At 47.1% G+C, this 24,884-nt stretch overlaps 1 protein-coding gene across 1 annotated transcript in view; it reads left to right on the forward strand.

The window, feature by feature from the left end:
* BAIAP2L1 (BAR/IMD domain containing adaptor protein 2 like 1) overlaps nt 1-24,884 on the forward strand; it is a 76,223-nt gene that overhangs the window by 39,829 nt on the left and 11,510 nt on the right. Inside the window, exons 4-12 of the mRNA XM_081093145.1 lie at nt 12,464-12,525; nt 12,633-12,704; nt 14,115-14,252; nt 14,859-15,011; nt 17,537-17,704; nt 19,310-19,436; nt 20,942-21,143; nt 21,763-21,840; nt 22,787-22,973. Coding sequence (XP_080949271.1) covers nt 12,464-12,525; nt 12,633-12,704; nt 14,115-14,252; nt 14,859-15,011; nt 17,537-17,704; nt 19,310-19,436; nt 20,942-21,143; nt 21,763-21,840; nt 22,787-22,973 — 1,187 coding nt within the window. The remainder of the gene's footprint in view (nt 1-12,463; nt 12,526-12,632; nt 12,705-14,114; nt 14,253-14,858; nt 15,012-17,536; nt 17,705-19,309; nt 19,437-20,941; nt 21,144-21,762; nt 21,841-22,786; nt 22,974-24,884) is intronic.

Here is a 24,884-nt window from a genome sequence, read left to right on the forward strand (position 1 = left end):
CCCTTCCTCTCTGAAATCAATAAAAAAAAATATTTAAAAATATATTTTAGGAGCATGGGTTCACAGATAAAATAAAAATTACAAGGTGACCACAGAGGTAAATTACATGGCAAGCTCTTTACAACTAAGACCTGGACTCTGTCCAGAATGAGCCTCTTCCTGTAACTCGAAGGCTGTGAAGCTGATGTTCATGTGAGGCAAGTGCTCATGACTCAGGCCACAGCTAGCAGCAGCAGCTTCCATTGTTGCAACAAAAGAAATGTGTGACTGAATGAGATCTGTTCTCTGCATAGATATTGAATATTTTAATCTCATCTCACTTGTATTCTCTACCTAGTCTTCACCCGAGGATATTTTTTCCATTGATTTGAGGGAGGGGAGAGACAAAGAGATATCGATGTGAGAGAGACACATCAATTGGTTGCCTTCCACGGGGCTGGGGATCAACCTGCAACCCAGGTGTGTGCCCTTGACCAGGAATTGAACTCAAGATCCTTTGTGCGTGGGCTAACACTCTAACCATTGGGTAACACCAACCAGGGCAACATATAAATCTATTAAAATAGCTTATGAGTCCTTTAAGAAGTTTAGAACTATACTTTGATTTTATAATGAGTATAAAAATGTACTTCATTTTTTAAAAATTACCTTACTAAAAATAAAACTAATAAACAGTTTCTATCTTTATTATTTTAAAATATCTCTTTTTTACATAATTAAAATCTGTGGCTATATAAAAACTTTTGTGCACTGCTTTTTATTTTTATTTATTTATTTATTTATTTATTTTTAATTGCTTAAAGTATTACAAAGGGTATTACATATGTGTCTTTTTTTTTCCCCCGCCCTTGACTATCCCCTGGCCTCCCCCACCCCCCAGCGTCCCATGTCCATTGGTTATGCATATATGCATGCATACAAGTCCTTCGGTTGATCTCTTATACCCCTCCCTCCTGCCCCCCAACTTTCCCCGGCCTTCCCACTGCAGTTTGACAATCTGTTTGAGGCAGCTCTGCCTCTGTATCTATTACTGTTCAAAAGTTTATAATGGTCTCTATTATCCATGAATGAGTGAGATCATGTGGTATTTTTCCTTCATTGACTGGCTTATTTCACTTAGCATAATGCTCTCCAGTTCCATCTATGCCATTGCAAATGGTAGGAGTTCCTTCTTTTTTACAGCAGCATAGTATTCCATCGTGTAGATGTACCACAGTTTTCTAATCCATTCATCTACTGATGGGCACTTAGGCTGTTTCCAGATCTTAGCTATGGTGAATTGTGCTGCTATGAACATATGGGTGCATATATCCTTTCTGATTGGTGTTTCTGGTTTCCTGGGATATATTCCTAGAAGTGGGATCACAGGGTCAAATGGTAGTTCCATTTGTAGTTTTTTGAGGAAACTCCATACTGTCTTCCATAGTGGCTGCACCAGTCTGCATTCCCACCAGCAGTGTGCACTGCTTTTTAAAGTTTAGCATCCCATACATATTTCTTTGAATTCATATGTCATTCATTTACTCATCATGTTTTATCACTGCCTACATTTCCCTTCTTTACATTTTCCTCTGTTGGTCCTGCGGTGGAGTCCCAGCTCTGTGAAGAGGGTGGCACTATGGTGCTCTAGGATGAGCTTAAAATGTTGAGCAACTAAAAGATTGTATCAGACCCGGGGGTTGATACACTTGCCTCACATGTACAATACGGGGTTTGTTTCTGATTTGCTATTTTGAAAAATTAAGGGGGGAGGGGGCGGGAGGCATTCTATGGTATACTGAAAAGCACATAAAACCAAATATTAGTGATCAAGGGATTATAGTAGTTTTTCTTTCCTCATTGAGATGACACTGTGCGCATTCCAGTGAGCATCTCTACCTGAGAGGCATTGATCTAGTCCAGCTGTGGGCAAACTACGGCCTGTGGGCCGGATCCGGCCCGTTTGAAATGAATAAAACTAAAAAAAAAAAAAGACCGTACCCTTTTATGTAATGATGTTTACTTTGAATTTATATTAGTTCACACAAACACTCCATCCATGCTTTTGTTCCGGCCCTCCGGTCCAGTTTAAGAACCCATTGTGGCCCTCGAGTCAAAAAGTTTGCCCACCCCTGATCTAGTCCCTGAGGATAAATCAGTGCATCCAGTCCCTGCTCCTAAAGGGGGGAGTGACCCGGTTAGGTAGAGTGCTCAGGGGCACACAATGGGGAGGGAGCAGTGTCTGGGGAGACCACTCCAATGGGTGCTTGCAGTGCAAAGGCCCTGAGGCAGCCTCAGTTTGGGCCACAGTGTGGAAGCCAGTCTGGTTTAGGTGTAGTTAAGAATGGAGGAGTAGGAGGGGCTCAAGGGTGGGGCCAGGTCAGGTAGGGCCTTGTGGGTCATGGTAAGAATGTGAGGTGGGGGTGGGATGCCTCAGAAGGTTTTGAACTCAGGAGTGTTGTGGTTTGACTTATATTTTAAAAGGTTCAGATGTGTTAGGTTTGGGATGTTTGTCAGACTAAGTGGAAATGTCGACGGGGCAGCTGGGAATGTGAGTCCGGAGTTCATTGTGTGAGTGTGTAGTTCTATATCCCTGTGAACAAGACAGGCCCTGTTTTGTTTGCCCAGCGACAGTGATACTTAAGCCTCCTGCCCTGTGGCTTCCCTCAGCCCCGAACTAACAATTACTGAGGCTCACAGCTGTCAGATGCTCCACTTCTGTGTTCTCATTTGGTTCTCACCTGCCCCTGGGAGGGGCTGATGGTTTACAGGACATCTTACAGATGCATGAGGGGCGGGGTGGGAATGGCACCCGCCTCCCGCACCCAGCCCTTTTCCCTGCACCCCTTCTCCAGTGCGGGTTGTCTGTGTGGCAGGCAGTGGTGTTCCCTGCCATTTGTCATGGATGTCATGTTTTTATGCCTCCTTAGTTCCCTTAGGGTTTCCAAATTTCTGGTTCATCTGGCCTTAGGCTGCTGTTTGTCTTGGAGTTGGTTCCTGTCTCTGTGTGTCATGAGGTCATGACAGATGGGCCAGGGGGACTGGTCTTCATGGGTCTGGTGCTGTAGGGAGTCAGTCCCACCACTTTGGTTCTACTTCCTGCCTGACCCAAAATCTGCACTGAACTGGCTTGGTGACCGGGCCAGCCCTCAGCCAGTACGTTTATACCTCTGTGAGGCTGCCCCTGCGCACCCGCCCCCAGCCCCAACAGGTAGCCTGGTCCATTTCCAACAGCACTAATCATTCAGGTATTCCGGCTGATGGCAAGCAGACATCCCTTTCCTGTAACTCCCACGTGATGGGCGTTGTTCCCCCCTCGGGTACACAGTAGAGACACCCAATTCCTCTTGGACAAGATTTCTCTCTGCACATGGGAGGACGGTGCAGAGTACTTACAAGTGAGGCCCAGGATCAGACGTGTTCAGATTCCGGCCCCTCCACCTGTACTTGTGTGGCCTTGGGAAACCACCTAAGAGCCTCTCAGTGGCCGCCTGTGTGATGAGGGTAATGGCAGTCCTCCCTTCGGTTGGGAGGACTCAGTGAGGCCATCGCTGTAGGGGTTGTTAGCACAGCGCTTGCACAGGGAAGGACTGAAGCCATGAAGCCATGGCTGTCTTGGAGGGTCCTGCAGTGGTGTGCCCTGTCTGTCACCTTCCCCCTAAGGTAGAGGAGGGGGAGGGGGACGTTTGAACCGGGATGGCACAGGGTCATTGTTTGCTCTCCTTCTGTGGTTCAGTGGTCCCTGTGGAGGAAGAGAGAATAAAACGGATACTAAGTTTTGTGGAATCTTCCTTAAATTCAGTCATAGTAGGACCACCCGAAATCTCCGAGGGGTGTGTGGTTGTAGGTCAAAGGAAAAATGGCTTTCTGACTGAAAGTTGGGATCTGTAGTCTGTTTTATTTTGTGTTTTTAAACTTGTTGAAAAATTCTTCACTTAAAATGTGTAAGAAGCCGAAACCGGTTTGGCTCAGTGGATAGAGCGTCGGCCTGCGGACTGAGGGGTCCCAGGTTCGATTCCGGTCAAGGGCATGTACCTGGGTTGCGGGCACATCCCCAGTGGGAGATGTGCAGGAGGCAGCTGATCGATGTTTCTCTCCCATCGATGTTTCTAACTCTCTATCTCTCTCCCTTCCTCTCTGTAAAAAATCAATAAAATATATTTAAAAAAAAAAAAGATGTTTAAAAAAAAATGTGTAAGATGGTTTTACTCAGTAATACTGAACTGAAAACTGTCTCTTAGCACCTTTTTTACCTCAGCATTGTCCACATCTTTGTGATTCAGGGTCCAGGTTTGTTTATCCTCAGGAGAGGATATTTTTTCCCTTGATTTTTAGAGTGGAAGGGAGGGAGGAGGTGGGGGAGAGAGAGAGAAAAAAATCAATGTGAGAGAGACACATCGTTTGGTTGCCTCCCGCACACACCCCTACTGGGGGCTGGGGATCAAACCTGCAAACCAGGTATGTGCCCTTGACTGGGAATTGAACCCAAGACTCTTTGGTCTGAAGGCTGACACTTAAACCACAGAGCAAAACCGGTCCTTTTTAACATAAAAAAAAAAAAATTTTGGCATTTTTTTAACTTGAATGGAAATGCCTACAGTTAATTAGTGATACCATAAGGAATAACTAGTTGTGAGCTTCATTTATTATTGATAATACTCTGCTTTCATTTTCACTAGTAATCAAAATGGTTGCATTTTAGCCTTAATCTACTAATCAATGAAAAAGGAAGATGAATAATTAATGTCAAACTTACCTCACCTAATATAATAGCTTGTAGAAAACTTTTAATCTTTTTAATGCTGTATTTTACATTTGGGTGTAAATAAAACAATCACTTGTGATCTGTATATGGATGTGAAATTGATCAGTTATCCCTGTGTGATATATAATTGATAACCTTGAAGAAATGACCGTTGTCCTTTAGCTAAATAAGAGCAGCACATTAAAATCCAACTTGGGAAACAGTGGCTCTTCATCCAAATCCTGTCCTTCGTTTAACTTGATGTTCCTAGTGTGCAGCAGGCAGCCTGGCTTAGTTTAATCGCTAATCAAAATGAAACGGTAAGAAACATCCCATTTGCTCTCCAAGTCGATTTATCAGTCTGCATGGCACCCTGACATGACGTTTAGTTATTTAGTTACCATTTTCAGAGAACACCTCTACTCCGCATCACCCTGCGCACTGAGGACTAGGCCACTGATGCCCTCTGATACCCTTTGCTTTACCTCTCTGCCTCGCTGAAAAGACTTGAGCTTAAAATAGCCAGGATATTTTATTTGTAAAGCATTTCTTACATGCAGGTTAGGAATTAACTCACATGTCCGTCATACAGGGCGTATTGGTTTCCATGCATTCTTCCTTCACACCTTAAGTTAGCCCTTTCTTAAAAGAAAAAGGAAGAGTGCTTCGTGTTGCCATCTCTAGCTACCTTATGTCACTTTTCTCTTATTGCTAAACTTCCTCAATAAGTGGTTCGTCCAACTTTATCCGCTCTGCACCATCCCTCCCTTCTGGCCCACTTTCTCCCAGAAACCGGGAGGCTGGAAGGAATCTAACACTGAGCCTTGTGTGTGCCTTGCTCTTGGCGCCTTTCCCGTGTTAGGACACTTAATCCTCTCACCTTGGGTTGCCAAGTGTCCAGCACTGAGCCCACATAGTCTGGGATTGTAGCTTCTTGTTTGGCAAAAGGAAAATTTTGTAAACAAAAATGTCCCTTGTTTAAAAAAATAAATCTTGTTTGTGGTTCAGGATCCTCTGAGACCGGACCTCTGTGTTAGTAAACCTTGGTTAACTGAAAGCTGCCAGGAATTTGCTCCTGAAAACTCTGCGTTGGATACAGCTCCGTGTGGGTGCCAGTCCTGCCTGAGGGGCTCACTTTGCGGGGTGCCGGGTGCCCGCACTCCAGGAGCTGCCTCACCAAAGCCTCTCTCTTCATCTGAAAGTAGTTGTTTCATTGGCGGAGAAAAGGATGGCAAGGTGACGGCCAGGCATTCAGGTTCAACAAAACTAATTTTCCCATAGGAATTTCTGCAACAAATATCGTATTTATTATAGAAATAATAAAAGTGCGATATTTGTTATGAAATAAAATCCAGTACGACAGACGCCACCTTCGGATGGGTCAGGCTTTTGCTGGAGTCTCTTGTCCTGCTCTCTGTCACTGTTCTTTATGTCCCTTTTCACTGCAATGACCCCTTCATTTATTTGTTCAATATACTTACTTATTGACTGGACTTTTAAGACCCGTGTAGGCCAGACGGGCACAAGATCGCTAAGAATCAGATGGAGTTCTTATCCATTGCAGCTTCCAGAAACATTCAGACACACATGTGCTGTTCCCCAAGCAGGTGCTGGCTCCTACTCACTCTAGTTGCAGATGGCTGCTGCGATGTTTCTTTTGTTATTGTTGTTAATTAATAGACTTTATTTTTTTAGGGCAGTCATAGATTTATAGAAAATTGAACAGAGCTTGCCCAGAGTTTCCACACACTCTGCTCTCTCCCCACTCAGTTCCCCCTATTTGTAACATCTTGCATTGCTGTGTTACGTTTGTTATGGATAAGAACCAATCTTGATACATCAGCAACTAAAATCCATAGTTTACATTAGAGTTTACTCTTTGTGTTCTATGAGTTGTTGGTTTTTATTTTTATTTTTTGTTGTTTGTTTGTTTTTTAAATAGTTTATTGATTTTGAGAGAGAGAGAGAGAGAAACATCGATGTGAGAGCAAAACATGGATCGGCTGCCTCCTGCATGTCCCCCTCCTGGGATCAAGCCCACAACTTTTGGTGCATGGGATGACGCTCAACCAGCTGAACCACACCTGCCAGGGCTGTGTTCTATGAATTTTGACAAATGTTTAATGATATATCTACCATTACAATATCTACTCTTCACTCCCCCCCACACCCTTGGCAACTGCTGATCTTTTTACTGTCTCTAGTTTTGCCTTTTCCAGAATAATGTCATATGTAATACTAGAGGCCCAGTGCACCAGTGGGGTCCCTCAGCCTGAACAGGATTGGGCCAAAACTGGCTCTCTGACCTCCCCCGAGGGGCCCCAGATTGCGAAAGGGCACAGTCCAGTCTGAGGGACCCCACCAGTGCATGATGGGGGCCAGGGAGGGATGCGGGAGATTGGCCAGCCGGGGAAGGACCGCAGGAGGGCTCCAGGGCGTGTCTGGCCTGTCTCGCTCAGTCCCAATTTGCTGGACCCCAGCAGCAAGCTAACCTACTGGTTGGAGCATCTGCTCCCTGGTGGTCAGTGCATGTCATAGCAAGCAGTTGAGCGGCCTTAGCATATCATTAGCATATTACACTTTGGTTGAACTGCCAACCGGTTGACCAGACATTTAGCATATTAGGCTTTTATTATGTAGGATGTAGCCTTTTCAGACTGGCTTCTTTCACTAAGCAATGTGCACTTCAGCTTCCTCCATGTCTTTTTGTGACTTAATAGTTTCTTTTTCACTCCTGAATAATATTCAATTGTACAGACGTACCACGGTTTGGTTATCCATTCATCTTGGTTGCTTTCAGTTTTTGGCAGCATGAATAAAGATGCTATAAACATTCATATATAGGTTTTTCTGTGGACATAAGATTTCAGGTGACTTAGATAATGGTAAGACTATTTACCTTCCTAAGAACCTGCAGGTCTGCCTTGCCTAGTGGCTGCACTGTTTTGCATTTCTGCTAGCAATGAACGTAAGTTCTATTACTCCACATCCTCACCAGCATTTGGTGTTGCCTGTTTTCTGGATTTTAGCCATTCTGGTAGGTGAGTGGGGGCATTTCATTGTTGTTTTCATTTCCAGTTCCCATTGGCGTATGATGCAGAGTATCTTTTCAAATGTTTATTTGCCATCTGTATGTCTTGTTTTGGTGAGATATCTGTTCAGATCTTTTGCTCTTTTTTAACTGAGTTGCTTGCTTCCTTATTGTTGAGTTTTAAGGGTTCTTTACGTGTTTTAGATACAAGTCTTTTATCAGTTGCGTATTCTATTTTCCCCCAATCTGTGACTTGCCTGCCATACTATCTTATTCTTTCTCTTTCAGCCTTTCTGGGTCCCTATATTTAAGGCCTCATCTAAGCAGGATAGAGTTGGGTGTTGTTGCTTTTTTTTAACCCTAACAATCATCGTCTTTATTTGGACTATATTGTCTATTTACTTACATTTTTTGCTTTCTACTCTCTGTCCTATGTTCATTTCTTCTCATCCTCTTTTTTAAGGGCAAGAAGAAACTAGCTTGGTAATTAGGCATTTGATCCTTTCAGGTGTACCCTGGAGATGTTAGCACGTGTCCTTTCTTATCAAAGTCAGATGTTAGTGGCGCTGCACTTTCACCTCAGACAATGAGGGGACTTCAGGACACTCCGTAACCCTTTTGTGTAGCTCCTGTGGGTCCCATTTGTCTTCATCAAATGGGACACATGGTGATGAAGGGCAGAGTAAGTATAGTCTCTGTGCAGGGCGTCAGTGAGGACTGTGGTGCTGCAGTGGGTAAGTCAGAGGCCCGACTTTTGGAGGAACGCTCAGTGATGCTCCCCTACTCTTGGCATTACCCCTCCATGCACATTGTTCACTGGGACGTGTCAGCACCGACCAGAGGACTGGGTTTATATAGCCCCTGGAGCTATTCTTAGGTTGCAAAGCCTTTCAAGTGAGGTCACAGGTTCATGACATAATTGGCCTCTCAGCCTGGGTGGGTGACTAATCCTTGCACTACCTACTTGTGTAGTTTACTTTTACTTCCATTGTATTTTCTCCTCTCATTTGAGATTTGGACAATAGTCAGGAAAAGTGGATCCTTTCTTCGGTAACATTTTTGGTCATTCTACGTTAATCCATGCAGTGTAACTTTAGGCCAGGCTGGCTTCTACGCTGTCGTTTCATTGTCTGCTTCCACTTGAAGTAACATGGAGGCCGTAGTGTGTGAGTCGGTCATTGCTCTGTGCTTTCTTAAAATAATAAATGTTCTCTGATTATCCGTGGCCAAATATAAACGGAAAATAACATGTATGGCTTTATATTCATGTGTTCTGTGCTGTTCTGGTCCATTAGTGTCCCCATTCCGTTCCTCTAAATTTCTACTGTAACTTGATGAATAATTATCTAGTTGAAGATATATTAATAGTCCAATGACTAATCTGTATTTCAGATGAAAACTATGTGTTTATACCAATACTCTTTTGTTGTTATTATTATTATTATAGGAGAGAAAGAGAGACTTCGATTTGTTGTTCCACTTATTTATGCATTCATTGGTTGATTCTTATATGTGCCCTTACTGGGGATCGAACCTGCAACCTTCGTGTATTGGGATGTCGCTCTAACCAACTGAGTACCCGGCCAGGGCCTATACCAATACTTTTTAAAAAGTTTTTATGTAACTTTAAGTTCATACTTCCTATTGTCTAAATATATGCCTTTAGACAACATTGTCCCCAAAATGTTGGACATATTTGTTCAAAGTTCCTGAAATTCGCCATTATATGAATTTTAGGGAAAAATGAGTGGTAGACATTGACTTTTAATTATGTCAAGTTCATGATTTTAAAATAGCTATATTAACATAAATTCCTTTAATATTGCCATTTAAGAACATAATATACTCCGACTTAGTCACATGACTGTACCTACTATGAGTTTCTTCCCAAAATGTTGACTCAAAACCTAAAAGGGAAAAAAAGTAAATGGTTGATTTGTTACACGCTGTGCTGTGATTTCTGGGATCAACACGTTAATTCCTTTTTGGGTGTGTGTGTTTAGTTCTGTTCCATTAGAATCTGGGCTGTGCTTTCTCAACTCCACCCTCTTTTTTCAAAAAATATTTTTCTTAAATGTAATTCATGAAAAAGTAGGTTACAGGGCTAAGAGTAAACAAACGTGTGTGATACCACGTTTCAGACATAAAGCAACACGTAGTACCTAAGAATAAACTTCTGTAGATTAAACATGAAGGCCGTTTTCATGTTCTGTTTCAAAATACACTGTTGGCAGCTTGCATGGTCACAATAAAGATGTTTTCTGACCCTTTTTATGACCGAGCACTCCATTGCTGCTGCTGTGAGGCTGGCATTTAAATCCCACAAGCTGCAAGGGACAGGAATAACAAGGGCAGGGCAGGTGTTTGGTTCCTGCCCACAGAGTGAATGGGCTTTTCACTAAACTTTTGAGCCTTCCTTCCCCCTCCCCCACACCCCGCTGCCTGCTGGGAGGAACTGTGGGCAGGAGGCAGAGAGTGCTGAGGTGGGTGCGGGGAGCAAGGGGGGTGCAGGGAGCGGGGCCTCCGCCAGAGCGCAGTGCAGCAGTGCCCACACTGGCACAGACTTCTGTTTTGGCAGCTCGCTTCTCAGAGATCTACATTATATATAGAAATAAAGTTCCTGACGGTACGAACAAATGCGAATGCCTTGATTCTAGCTTAAATCACTCTGACTGATTTAAGCCAAGTTGTTTTTAGACTTTTTTATTTTTTTAAGTAGCTCTGATTTGCCAAGAGTAGAGTGTTTGATTTTCAAGTAGTGGAGGTGGGCTTTTGCTGTTGTTTTCTTTATCTGCCGCCAAGAGTTACTTATGTGTTTAACATAGATGTGAAAGTTACGTGGATTGTTGCACTATCTGAAATGACCAAATGATATAAAGTGACATGGATGTAATTATATTCTTGGTCATGTGAGGGCTTCCTTTGCGAAGAACTCTGTTCCGTGTTGAACTCCACGAGAACTTAATTATGGGGTAAATGAGGGGTGTAGAGCGGGCACTTTGATTACTTGGCGTGGTGGACCCGTGGGTGCTGGGGATGAGTCTGCCCTCACTCTCCAGCAGGCTGTTCTGTTAGGGGCTCCTTAGGGACTACAGGCTCTGCACCTGTAACCTCATCAGGTCCTGTCTTACAGGAGGTTCTCTGCCCCCCACCCGCCCCCATGGTCGGACCACTGTCATTGTAAGCAGAGCTGTGCAGGCGGGCTTCCTGCTGAGGAGTTGGTTCATCTGGGACGCCTTGGGGAGGGAACTGTGACCTTTGCGTTTGGAAAGACCCCTGGCACCTGTGAGGAAGAAGATCAGAGAGAATAAGCTGGGAGGCCAGAGTAATGATAAGAGCTTGGCGGGGGCAGGGCGGGGGGCACCCTTAGAGGGCCACCTGGCAGGTTGGACTGGGGGACTCCTCTTCCTCCTCTGGTGGAACATAGAAAACGTGCTGTTCCCATGTGCCTTCTCTCCTGGGCAGGGAAGGGCTGTCACACGTGTTACCCAAGGTAGCAGGATGAGTAGGGGCCATGGTTTCACCCTAGAAGTGGCCCAAGTGATGGCCCCCCCCATGCACAAGGGAATGCATCTTTGGTACTGGGTATCACACAGGTGTGCCTGGCCGGCTGGCAGCCACGATCTGGGGTTAGAGAGCAGGTGAGTTCACTTTTAGACATGTTGAATGTGCGGTGCCTAACAGGACATTCGAGTGGACATGTTCATTTCTGAGTCTGAAGATGAAGGAAAGGCTGGGCCAGCCCTTTGAAAGTCCATGTCTTACAATGTTATGAGAACAGGGCCTGGTGGAGTCATCGTGTGGAGGTGTGGCCGAAGTCCTAGTCCAGTCTGTGTTCTTTTCTCTCCCCACATACTCCCTCATCCATAGCCTGTCATTTCCCCCAGAGAACTGTGGGTGACCTGCCAGCACATTTAATCGCTTGGTCTAGTCTGGGGGTTGTCCGTGTGATTTTTTGGTTTTCCCAGCTCTTAGCTATCAGACTATTGGGTTCCTGTAGATAAGTTGGCAGAGAGAGGCCCTCATTCATCTTCATCAGGGTTAGGAGCAGAGATGTGCACACAGCCGTGAGCGGCCATGAGCGGCGGGAGATGTGCTTTCCAAGCAGGTGCTCGTCCCGCTGCTCTTTGGAGTAAGCCCCCTTGTCCTGGGACATTCTGTCACGTGCGATGGTCCTTAGAATGGACAGTGTCCCAGGAGACGTGAGGCAGAGCACCGTCCCGCCCGCCATGGGTTTCCACAGCATTCATATCTTCCAGAATGAAACGAGAACTAATGTGAGAAACCAAAAAAGCTTTTATCTTTTCTGACTGATAGAAACTCAGACTGCTCTAGGGAGTAGATAAAAATAAGGCATTTGTTCCTATAGTTAGTCACTATAATGACCAAGAGAACCCTTTTTAAGAGAATTTAAAATTAAACCAGATAAGTTGAGCGCAGGGAATGAACAAATATAGAAAGAACAGGTGAGTTTTAAGACAGAGTTAGCGTTCTTTTGAGGGAAGGGAATTGTAGAGTGAGTTTGTGACCAGCTGCGTCCCCTGGTGCCAATCCCATCATGGGGCACGGTCAGCTGTCTGAGTGTCTGGAACTGACGCCCACGGGTTCTGGGGGCAGCAATGGACTGTGAGGCACTTTTTTACTTCCTTCCCCTCTTTACAATACCACACAATGGCTTCCCCCCCTAACTTGTCTGGTTTTGTTCTCAGGCCACGTTCTCATAGAGATTTCAAGTACCCACCAGAAACTTGATGAGAGTTTTAGAGAAAATGTATGTGAACTCTTTTTCTATTTTTACAACATGTATTTCTTTTTAAGTTTTATTTTGCTTAACATCTCAAATCTGATATGAATATTTTTATTTCCTTTTGTTAACAGTTCAAAGCATTCCACAAAGAGATTATACATGAGCTGGAGAAAAAGACAGAACTTGATGTAAAATACATGACCGTGAGTACTCGGCGTTGCTCTGCCTCCGTGGTGGAGGCAGGCGCAGGCACGGGGCCTGGCTGTCCAGGAGGCTGCACTCACTTGACTCTGAGCCTGACTCAGCAGCAGAACATGGAGGGAGTTTGTGTTGAGGGTGTGCACAGTGCACAGACAGACAGTTCACTTGAGGCTGAGTGGGTTCGTTTCTGCTAACACTCAGGATCCTTATTGAAAAGCACAGAAAAAATACTGCGAGGAAGCCTGCTGCTTCTGGAAGCCTTGCCCCCAAGCCCACACACGTGCTGGCGACAGCTGCATCTGTGTGCGCGCAGCTGGGCCCTCACAGCCGGCTCCCTGGGACTGGGGGTGTGGGAGAGCACCGTCTGGGCGCCAGGTCTGATGGCAGAGGCCGCTCCTGCATGGACCTCTTGCCGCCACCTGGTGTTGTCGGTTCCAGCAGTTTCCTCCTTCCTGGTCCTGCCCGGCATTCAGGGCTCTTCCCATTTCCCCCGACTGCCACCCAGAGTCCCCTTTCTTCTCACCAAGACCCTGTGCGGCAGTAAGCCGTGCTCAGAGGAAGGCGCAGGACCAGCTGGGGCTGCGGAGGGGGGTGTGATGCCAAGCACTTTGCATCCCTACAGAAACTCCGAAATGTGGGAACGAACTCATATTATCCTCACTGTACAGATTAGAGGGCAGAAGGACCTTAGAGAAATTAAGTAATTGCTGAAGTCGCACGGGAAATGAGGGAGGAACCCAGAATTTTAACCTAGGTCTGTCAGGCTCCAATAAAAAACTGTAGTACAGCTCCCAAATGATGGGAGTTGATTGTACTTCTTCAGTCTCTTTCTTGAAATCATAAGTCATAAAACAGGAACCTGGGATCTAATATTGTTGACTTATTCTCACCAAAGTACTGACCACCCAGTGTCCAAACACCCTGGAGGAAAGAAGGAACAAGAGAAAGAAAAGACGTTGTCTCCTGAGAGCTGCCCTCTGGTCAAGAGCCCCTCATATAAACAGAACTTTAGGACAAAGCATCAGACCTTAAAGTTGAAGGGAGGGGAAGTGTGAAGTGAGGGTGTGTAGGACCATGGCCCGGAGAGGGTGGTGTGAAGTGGGGGTGTGTAGGACCATCGCCTGGAGAGGGTGGTGTGAAGTGGGGGTGTGTAGGACCATCGCCCAGAGAGGGTGGTGTGAAGTGAGGGTGTGCAGGACCACAGACCAGGGAGAGTGTTGTGAAGTGAGGGTGTGCAGGACATGGCGGGGGGAGGGTGGTATGAAGTGAGGGTGTTCAGGACCATGGACCAGGGAGGGTGGTGTGAAGTGAGAGGCAGACCGGCCACACCCAGTGAAAATGCTGGCAAAATAGCTGCCTTCGGGTTTGTATGGTGCTGCTATAGTGAAATAAGTGCAACGTTTAACTTGCAGGCCACTCTCAAAAGATACCAAACAGAACACAGGAATAAATTAGATTCTTTGGAGAAATCTCAAGCTGAATTGAAGAAGATCAGAAGGAAAAGTCAAGGAGGACGAAATGCAGTCAAATACGAACACAAAGAAATTGAGGTAAGCTCTTCAGCATGACTTTGTTTTGTTGGTGATGATTTATAGTTTGCGGAAAGTGTTTACTGCAGTTAGCCCTTCATCCGCTTACAGCTGAGCTGCTGTTGAAGTTAAGAGTGAGCATCTGACTTCGCGTTGTGAGCTGCTGCGGACTTTTCCAGGGTGAAGCATGCTTAGTCAGTGGCCTCCTAAAAACATGGGTATTTCCTGCCCACTCAGGGAGGGTAAGCCCTGTTACCCCATTTTACAGATGGGGAGGGGGCTGAAGTCAAGTCATATGGCTGACACTTCGATTTGAACTCAGCCTTTCTGGTTCTAAAGCAATAGGCTCTTCTTCCTGGAGTACAAAGCGATACTTTGTGCCAACTGCCCCCTGGAATGTAAGGCCTTTGGCAGCTTCTCTCACAGAGGAGTCAGGGATCTTGATAAAGATGATGCTATCTGCTCGGGCCAGGTTACAACTTAGTTATTTTATGTAACGTTTATCTGTGTTTAGTAGTTACTCCTTTATCCAAATAAACCGAGTATAAGGTGGCGGAAGATAAATGCTGGGCTGAGCAGCTGCTTGATTCCTCCCATCATACTGCATAACTACTCCTTGCTTTCCAGTACATAGAGACCGTCACCTCTCGCCAGAGCGAGATCCAGAGGTTCATCGCAGAGGGCTGCAGAGAGGCGCTCCTGGAGGAGAAGAGGCGCTTCTGCTTCCTGGTGGACAAGCACTGCAGCTTCGCCAGCCGCACGCAGCACTACCACCTGCAGGTGCGGGCGGCCCGCTGTGTCCCGTGTATTGGTTTTATGTTGCCTTTAAATGCCCTTGAGATGCTTTTAAAGGCAGTTCCACACAAGCCTCAACACAGAGCAGCGGACCTATTTTGCCAATGAGATTTCAAACAGTTTTTGGCCAATTTGAATATTTAACTTTTAGACATTTATAGACATATAAATGTTTATAATATTTTTCATTAGTGTAGTCATCCGTCCATATTTAAAACCATTGATAAAGTAATGTTCAGTAATTGAGAAATGGTACGTTTTTCATTTTCTCGCCTGTGAGTCAGCTCTTGTCCAACTCCCAGGGCCGCATCTTCGGCCTCAGTGCCTTCATCAGAGCCACAGAGTGAGGCCCAGGCCCAGGCCCACTCCCCACATGGTCTAAGATGCTCACCTCGAGGGTCCATGTGCATGTGTCCCTGGAAATTGTACCCGGGCCGCAGACCCCATTTGCAGCATCAGGGCCCATGGTCGGAGCTCCTTTTCATTCTTCTTTAAGTGTTGGCAATCTCGTCAGCTTTCCTGCCCTCCTTCACAGCAGCTGTGAGCTTATATCCCCAGAAAGCATTACAAAACATGCACTCAATGGCCTTTCCTCTGTTAAATTATGAATTGTGTTGGGTTTATGTAAACATCCAAAAGTAGCATTGATTGACATCAGTTATTCATTGTTATTCATAATAAAGTAATTTGGAGAGTGCTGCATGATACGAGGCACTAAGAGCATGGTTATAAGGCAACTTCCCCTTTTTTTCAGGTGAAAAAAAACACAACTTGGCCTTGTATGTATGCGTATATCATGTTACGTATTCTATAAAGTATTTAAGAAATATTCAGCCACCAAATCTAAATAGCAAAGATCTGCCCAGCCGGCATGGCTCAGTGGTTGAGCGTCGACCTATGAACCAGGAGATCAGGGTTTGATTCCCGGTCTGGTCTGGGCACATGCCCGGGTTGCGGGCTCAATCCCCAGTGTGGGGCATGCAGAAGGCAGCCGATCAATGATTCTCTCTCTCCATCCTCTCTGAAATAACTATATATTTGAAAAATAAATAAATAGCGAAGATCTAAACTTGTTACAAGCATGAACTGCTCCCTTAGGTGATCACTTTTGTCACCAGTGCATCTACTAGTTCCACATGGGGAGGGTGCCCGGGGCAGGGTCGTAGGCTGGAGAGGACAGAAGCAACCGTGAAGTTCTTCTTTGGCGACGTCCTGTGGGCGATGGGGCACTCAGTGTCGTGAGGTAACCTGGCCGACCTCTGAGAGCTTTAGTTGTTAGCAGTCTTTCTTACACTTAACCTTGGGTCAGTCAGGCTTTTTATCATTATTTTTAAAATATATTTTTAATGATTTCAGAGAGAGAGAGAAACATCAACAATTAGAGAGAATCATTGATCAGTTGCTTCCTGCACAACCCATACTGGGGATCAAGTCCACAACCCAAGCATGTGCCCTGACCGGGAATCGATCTGTGACCTCCTAGTTCATAGGTCAAAGCTCAACCAGTGAGCCACGCCAGCCGGGCCCAGTTAGGCTTTTTAGAGGGACACAGGCCAAATCTGCTTTCTATGTGCGTCTCTTCAACCTTCTGAACACCCCTCTGTGCTGTCTCGTACCCCAGCTAAGGCACCCAGTCCTGTCAGTGGCTCCTGGGTGAAGCAGGCTATGCAGTTAGTGTGTCGGGGTGACAGTCAGCACAGAGGTGGTTTGGGGGCAGGCTTTGCCCTCTCAGGATTTCCACCAACACCCCCAGCCCACACCTGATGAGCAGAGACTCTAAGTAAAAACAGTGTGCCTGCTATGAAACCAGCTCCAAGGAAGGCCGCCTGCTTCCCTTTTCCAAGCAGATTGCTGCCCTGGAAAAGGCCTTCAGGGAACCTCCAGCTGTAAGAAGCAAAGCCAGGCTTGTGGGAGCCTCTGGGGTTGTGGGACTTCTCTCTGTCCATCTGTGACTCTGCTACACAGTTCAGCCCCATGGTCTGCCAGCCGGAGGGCCAGAGCGCCCCTCAGCGCTGGCGCTGACTGCAGGACCCACCACACTTTGCCTGTAGCCCCTCGTCTGTGCACAGATCTGACTCCTCTGACTTGTAAATCCGGTTTCCCTAAGCTGAGTCCACTGGGTCCCCCACCTGTCTTGGAGGTGTTTTCCATAGGAGTGGGAGGGAGAAAGCGGTGGTTGGCATTTCTTGGTGATTAATTCGGATCGCTCAACCCTTCCCTTTTAGCTTTTGAACTTGTTCTTAATCATTTACAGCCCTTATATTAGTCTTAATTATTCACAGGGAGGGAGAAGATAAATTCTTTTAGAACAGAAGCCTACAACCTTCTCAGCAAATAAGACAGCAGTTACTCACAGAGGCTCAAACTACTCCCTGAATTTCACTCAGAGCTCCCATACTTCTGGTGATAAGCCGGCAATGCATTGTCAGTGATAATCATTTGATGTAATTTGTGTCAGCTCTTCCGACAATACACATTTATCTGCCATTGTATTTCCTTTGGATTTACAGTCGGCAGAATTACTGAATTCCAAACTGCCCAGGTGGCAGAAAACCTGCGGTGATGCCACCAAAGTGCCAGAGGAAATCATCAACATGATAGAAGAAATAAAGACCCCTAGCTCCACCCCCACATCCTGGACGCCTCAGCCTTCGCCAATGGTCGAGAGAAGGAGCATGGTAGGAGCCCACTACCTCCAAGATCTCAATTGTGTATTTGCTTTTTTAAAAGATATGTTTTTATTGATTTTAGAGAGAGGAAGGGAGAGGGAGCGATAGAAACATCAGTGATGAGAGAGAACCATTGTCAGTTGCCTTCTGCACTCCCCCTAGTGGGGATTGAGCCCAAAACCCAGGCATGTGCCCTGACCAGGAATCGAACCGGTGACCTTAGTGCAAGGGACAATGCCCAGCCCACTGACCCACACTGGCCAGGACCAAACAATCCACCTTTCTGTGCAGGAAGTGATAACTACTAAAGGTAGGTGTTGGGTGCATGGAGATTTATGGTGCTATTCTCTCATCCCTTTGAAATCTTTCTAAAATAATTTTTTCCCAATTTCTCTCTCTGCCCTCAAAACACAATAATAACTGATGGGCTCATTAGAAGAATGGAACTGCTTGGAAAATTAAACCGAAACACTTCCAAAACACAGTGAAAACACAGAACGAGGACTTTTTTTTTTTAATGGGAAAGAGGAGAAACATGTTAGGCCAGCTGAGACAAGGGAGGTACACTCCACTGCCTGCCAGCATCACCACCGATGTCTAATGGGGATCTCACATTCAACTGGTCCAGAACCAGTGAACGGCAGTGTCACCCTTCCAGTAGCTCAGACACAATGCGGCAACTCCTCTCTCTTGTTCGCTTATGCCACTGTCAGTCCACAGGCCAACACTAACGTTTCCATCGTCAGAGCATGTCCCAGTCCAGCCCCTCAGCCCTGCGCTGCTCTGACTGCAGCCCCTCAGGGAGACCGCAGCAGCCTCCCGCCTGGTGTCTCACGTGGCAGCCAGGCCGATCTGAGACGCGCAGAAATGACCAAAACCTCGATAAGATTGCAGATTGTTAGGGGTAAAGAGAAAATTCGGAAAACCTCTAGGGAGAAAAAAAACAGGTTATTTACAAAGTAAAGAGAAACCTATGCAGACCAGATTTCTTGTTAACAAAACAAGATGTTAGAAATTAATGGAACGGCCAGCCGGTGTGGCTCAGTGGTTGAGACTCATGAGCCAAGAGATAGCTGGTTCGATTCCCGATCAGGGCAGATGCCTGGGTTTTGGGCTCAATTCCCAGTAGGGGGTGTGCAGGAGACAGCTAGTCCATGATGTTTCTCTCTCAATGTTTCTCTCTTCATTCCTCTTTTTCAAAAAAATCAATAAAAACATTTTTTTAAAAAAATTAATGGAGCAAAGCACTCAAAGTTCTGTGGAAAAATTATTTCACATGTAGAATCCTCTGGCCGAGTAGCACTGACGAGGGAGCCTGAAATCCACAGAAGGAAAGCAGATTAGTGGTCACCAGGGGGTGAGAGTATGGGGAGTGCCTGCTTTGTTTTTGTTTTGTTTTTAAAGATAATGGTTTTGTTTTTTTGTTTTATTTTTTTAAAGACAAAAAATGGAAAAAAATATATTATTTAAATAATTCAAGATGGGGTATTGCCCTTCAACTAAGGGAACTTGGGGAACTGTGGGACTTAGAGCATGTAATATGGAGCAGCCTGGAGAACTGTACTTCCATTGCTATGTTAGACTAACAGTAAACTAATGAAGCCTTTTTCACAGGCTGGGAAAGACTACGACACCCTTTCTAAGTATCCACCCAAGGTGCCCCCGGCCCCTTCAGGTAGAGTGGTCACCAGCCCTTTGATTGATATGTTCAATAACCCAGCGACTGCTGCACAGAATTCGGGTAAGGCATTTTTCTGTAAAATTCCTGTCTAAAACTTTAAAATCAATATTTTGGATAAATGCATCTTGAGGTAGCGGTGACTAAGCATGTATATGGCACATGTCCAACATGGAGGAGCTTACACCTCAGAACAAACACAGGTCTGGGTTTATGGAAAAACCAGGGGACATGTTATACGTGACACCTTTTCTGACACATACTAATTCTGTATACCGATTGCTGTTTACAGGAGCCAATATGCTATTGAAAGGTTGTTTTTGAAATAGGATAGATGTATAGAGAGCCCCCACTGTGTCCTGTGTTCAGTGGTAATTGTAATAATGTTTTTTCAGTAAAACTCTAAAGGTTCACGTAACAGAATTGTGGTTGTTGATCTCACCGACAGGCTCAGCTTGAGCTGTAACCAGCCTCCCGGGCGTGTGGTTCTGCTGCTGAAAGTCCTTAGCGCTGTTGACTGTATTGCAGGAAATTGGGACCAGTTGTTTGCGGACATTTCAGGAGGCTTTGGTTAGACTCGGCTCTGCCTACAGTAGCCTGGCGCCCAGGCCCCTGTCTCTGGGTGACTCGCAGGGTGAAAGCCGTGGCCGCTGAGCCGTGTGCTAGAGAGACCCCGGGTTAGTGCACATGCAGCTGTTGGGGAGATGAGATTTTCCGAATGGCAGCTGGGGAGATAATGGTCTGCAAGCATTTGCCTTTGAAGGAAGGACTGCAAGTTATATACCATGTACAGTTAAAATACATAATGCTGTGTGCATCCCAGTCATTCAAATGATTCTTTGATTCTTTTTGGTAAAAGGAAATAACATTGCTAATGGATTCAGCACTGCTGACGTAATCAGAGAGCGCGTGGTGAGAAGTTAGCAGAGTTTACAGAGTAATTAGTAAGACTGAAGAGGAAAGCAGAGAGAGATCTTACATGTTTCAAATAGTGGGCTAGCAAAATCTGACTGGAAAAAATACCTAAAAAGAAAAAAATCTCCTTTCCAATTTTGGTTTTGAGTGTAAATAACAGGCGGTATTTGAATTGAGACACAAAGTGCACAGCGTGCTGCTCCATGGAGTATGGTTTGGGCTGTGGCGCCAGGCCGCCCGCAGCTGGTTCCTGGCTCTGCCCGGGCCAACCTCAGAGGCTGTGAAGGGCTCAGTTAAGGTGCTTGTCTTCACGGCAGCATTTCCAGTCTTTGGCCCAGGTCATGGGCAGTTGGGTTAGAGCTGAGGCCTCCCTCGGCCTGTGGTTCGTATTGAGAGCTGGGAAGGGAAGCATCGTTTGGTGATAGGCGGCTTGCCTGCCTCTGAGAACCGCCCGGATTGAGGCAGGAGTGCGGGGAAGCCCGGCAGGCCCTGCTTTATCCCCTCGGTCTGCAGAAGGGGCCACCTTGCAGTCCCTTGTAGTCCCCGTCCCTCCCGCAACGGTAAGGGTGTGGCAGTAGAACACGCCTGGCTGTGTGCTGGAAGTGGCCCGATCGTCGTTCTTGGAAAAGCCATCACCACTGTGTTGTCTTCAGCTTCTTCGGAGGATCCCAGTTTACAGCGATCGGTGTCTGTTGCAACGGGACTGAACATGATGAAAAAGCAGAAAGTGAAAACCATCTTCCCGCACACGGCTGGCACCAACCAGCTTGGCTTCGCGCAGGGAGATGTCATCACGCTGCTCGTTGCTGAGGAGAGAGACGGCTGGCTCTACGGAGAGCACGACACCTCCAAAGCGTAAGTCTCGGGTGGGTGGTCCACTCAGGAGCCAGAGCCCAGCGCGGCAGAGAACTGCCGTCTCTCCTGTGAGCGGCACATGGTCCTTGTGGACATACTAGCATTTTAGCCAGCGTTATGGTCCTAGTTTAGCTGTAGTTGTGGTTTAGTTCAGCGGTCGCCAACCTTTTGGACCTCACAGACCACCAGTGGTCCTCGGTTGGCGACCGCTGGTTTAGTGAACTGGAGCTGTTCTGCCCCAGGCTGTTTTCTGCATGTGTGCATGGATAGATCAGTTTGACACAAGAATAGAGCATTAGATCCTACACGTCACCTCTGAAATAGGTTTTAAGTATTCTCTTGTTTTTTGAGAACAAAACACGTGACTTTGGATTTCTCAAGGATAATCTGCATATCAGATGTACTTTGAGACTTAGCACATAAATGGTTTTCTGTGTAGATTATGCATCTATTAAACAAAACCAGGAAGGGGCAGGGGGCATTAAAGGGAATCCAAATAAAAGGAACACTGTATGTGAAGCACACATGGTGTGATGGGGGGAGAGGTCCTCAGTGTGTTTATTGTTCACGTGTCCACTGCCCACCCACAGCCAGGCCTTTCTCTCCTCCGCCCACGCAGGAGGGGCTGGTTCCCGTCCTCGTACACGAGGCTGCTGGAAGAGAGCGCGCAGGAGGCAGTGAGTGTGCCCGCGCCGAGGTAGGACCGGCTGTGCCCACAGGGCCCAGTGACAGGGAACTCGGCCTGCTGTTTCCAGGCGGATCAGAATTCTGTCTGATTTGTGGCAACTGAGCAGGAGACTGCTGCTCACACGCTTTCCTAGTGGTTTCTGTGTCCACGGGCTTTACTGACTATCTTCCGTGAAGTTTCCCAGCCCAGGCCCACCCCTCAGCCCTCTAGGGCCACTCCCAACGTCCCACCCACACTGGCTGCATCCCTCTTTTCCCTCCTTTTTTTGGTTAATCCTCATCCAAGGGTATTTTTCCATTGATTTGTAGAGAGTGAAAGGGAGGGGGAGAGACAAAGAGAAACATCAATTGGTTGCCTCCCACACAAGCCCTGACCAGGAACCAGGGATCAAGGGCCTGCAACTGAGGTATGCGCCCTTAGCTGGAATCGAACCCAGGACCCTTCAGTCTGAGGGCGGATGCTTATCCTCTGAGCCAAACAAACTAGGGTCACCTTTCCCTCTTGACCTTCCTGAGCAGCCTGCAACAATGGGGGACACCTCTGTAACACTCCCTGCCGGGTTTCCGGACCTGGCCCTCTATTGTCCTGGCACCTCACCAGCATCCTCCCTCTCCTCACAGGCCACTCCCCCGCCCCCTGTTTAAACATAGGTGTTCTTCGGGGGGTCTGTCCTCAATCCTTTTTCCTTCTCTCCTTCCTGTGCTGTGTCTACTACCATGGTTCCTATTACACCGATGGGCTTCCTTTGGCACCTCTATCCCAGTAACCCCTAAATCTGCACTCCAATCCCGATAATATCTACGATATTGTGTGTGCGTGTATGTGTGTGTGAGACCTCCTCCTACCCAGTCCTTCTTTATGATGATTCTGTTGTCGTGCTGATCGTGGCTATTTTGAGTGCTGGGATCTGGTGGCAGGACCTTCTCTAACTTGTTCCCTAACCTCGGGCCATTAGCCCAGCGCCCGTGAGGAGCATGAGCACCGTGGACTTGTCAGAGAAGAGCTGTGCTGCCGTCCCCATCCCTCCTCCCGATTACCTGGAGTGCTTGTCCATGCGAGCGGCTGCAGACAAGAGAGCAGATGTTCCCAAGCCCACGTCCACCTTTAAAGCCCCGGCGTCCGGACCAGAAACCACGTCTCTCGTGAGTAGAGCTGTGTCTAATGTCCTGTGTACCCAAATCCTAAGTGGCAGTCTCTGGGGTGTGGGGGACAGTCTTTGAGGTGTGGGGGCGAGTCTCTGGGGCATGGGGGACAGTCTTTGAGGTGTGGGGGCGAGTCTCTGGGGTGTAGGGGACGGTATCTGAGGTGTGGGGGACGGTATCTGGGGTGTGGGGGACGGTATCTGAGGTGTGGGGGACGGTGTCTGGGGTGTGGGGGACGGTATCTGAGGTGTGGGGGACGGTATCTGGGGTGTGGGGCGAGTCTCTGGGGTGTGGGGGCAGGACCTTCTCCTCGCTCCTCTTGGTCCCCTTCTCTGTCACAGCCTTTCCACCTGCTAACTGCAGTCCCTGCATTTTTATGTGCCTGTAAGTGAGCGTTTACACACCAAGTCCCTGGTTTGCCAGACTGTCTCAGGTTTTAGCCTCTCCTCGCTTTTGGTCATGGCTGCAGTCCCTGAGTCTCTTAATCACTGTTTTCTGCATTTTCTTCCATTTTCACATTGTTTTTTGAAGGAAGGTTTAAAGTTAAAAGTGGCAACCTAATCCCTACGTCTTCAGGAAGTGTTGTGCAGAAATCGTATGTGCATTGTCTTTAATGCTGAGCCACTTGTAAGAAAGTCAGCAGACAGCTGTTATTCCTTTGGCAACGGTGTCTTCTGAGTGACAGGCCGGGGTGGGCTCGGGAGGTCATGAACAGAGGACCATGTGCCAGCAGCATCCCTGCAGCCTGAAGGGGGGATCTGGGTGGCACGTGAAAACCAACAGCAGAGGACTTCTGAGGGGGTGACATCTAAGCCAACACCTGAATTGCAAGGAGCCCACCATACAGGGGTCAAGAGGAGGAGCTTCCCAGGCAGGAGTAGAAAGTTTAAAACCCTGAGGAGGGCACATCCTCGGCATCTTCGAGCAGCAGAGAAGGAAGGCGATGATTCCAGGGTTTCTTGTTCCCCTCACTTTTTTCAGTGTAGATTATATAGCAGAGGAGGAAGAGGGGGAGGAGGAGGAGGGATGGAGAACGGGAGGTGGCTGGGAAGGTGTGCAGCTGGGAAGGTGCAGCTGGGAGCGCCCGCGTGCGCTCAGTGAAGTACCATCATCGCGGGTTGGAGTGGGCAAGTTTGGAAAAAGAAAATCTGTTCTGAAGAGTAAGAACGGGAACATGCTTTAGAAGAGCAGTAGGCATGCAGGGCCAATGCCATAGGCTCAGTGACAATTTGGGGTCAAGATTTAACTTGAAAGCAGTCAGGGTGGCTGTTTCTCCAGCAACATGCAGCTGCTCTGCTACAGCCCAGAGGAGCGGAAGGAGCCCGGGGAAGGCGTGCCCAAGGTTGCAGGTGGCCTGGCACCCAGCCCTCCTCCCAGAAACACCCCCAAGGTGCTGCTGGTAATCCACGCAGTGGGTGCTTTTTAGTTCTCTTCCAGCCAGTGTTTGGTCCTTTCTGTGATGCGTGTAGAAGCCATCTCCCTGCTTCTCATGGCCGGGGGACAGGGGAGAGGGATTCTCAGCTCAGTCCCCATCACCACCACTACTGGTGGTCTTGTTCACCTGTGAATGGTGCATAAGTGGGCTCTCTGAACTGGGATCCCTCCTAAAAATGGCCATGTTTTGTGTGAGCCTTCAGATGTCTGGAACATGCCTGCCTTTTCCCAGGCTGCAGTGCCCTGCTCTGGTCCAGGAAATGCCAGGCTTTGAAAGCTCATTCAACTACATCTTTTCTAGCTTCCCTTCTTTGATAAGCTCACTGCACTGTATATTGTTTGCAGCTTTTTCATTCCAAATTACCCCAAATAGCTAACTCCAAAAACTGTTCAAAAGGAGGACACGTGGCTGTTGAAAATGGAGCTATTCCATTCTGTCAGCATGGAGGGAGCTATTGCTTGAAAGGGCAAAGATAT

Source organism: Myotis nattereri, assembly GCF_964212035.1.
Source record: "Myotis nattereri genome assembly, chromosome: 5".
Lineage (NCBI taxonomy): Eukaryota > Metazoa > Chordata > Mammalia > Chiroptera > Vespertilionidae > Myotis > Myotis nattereri.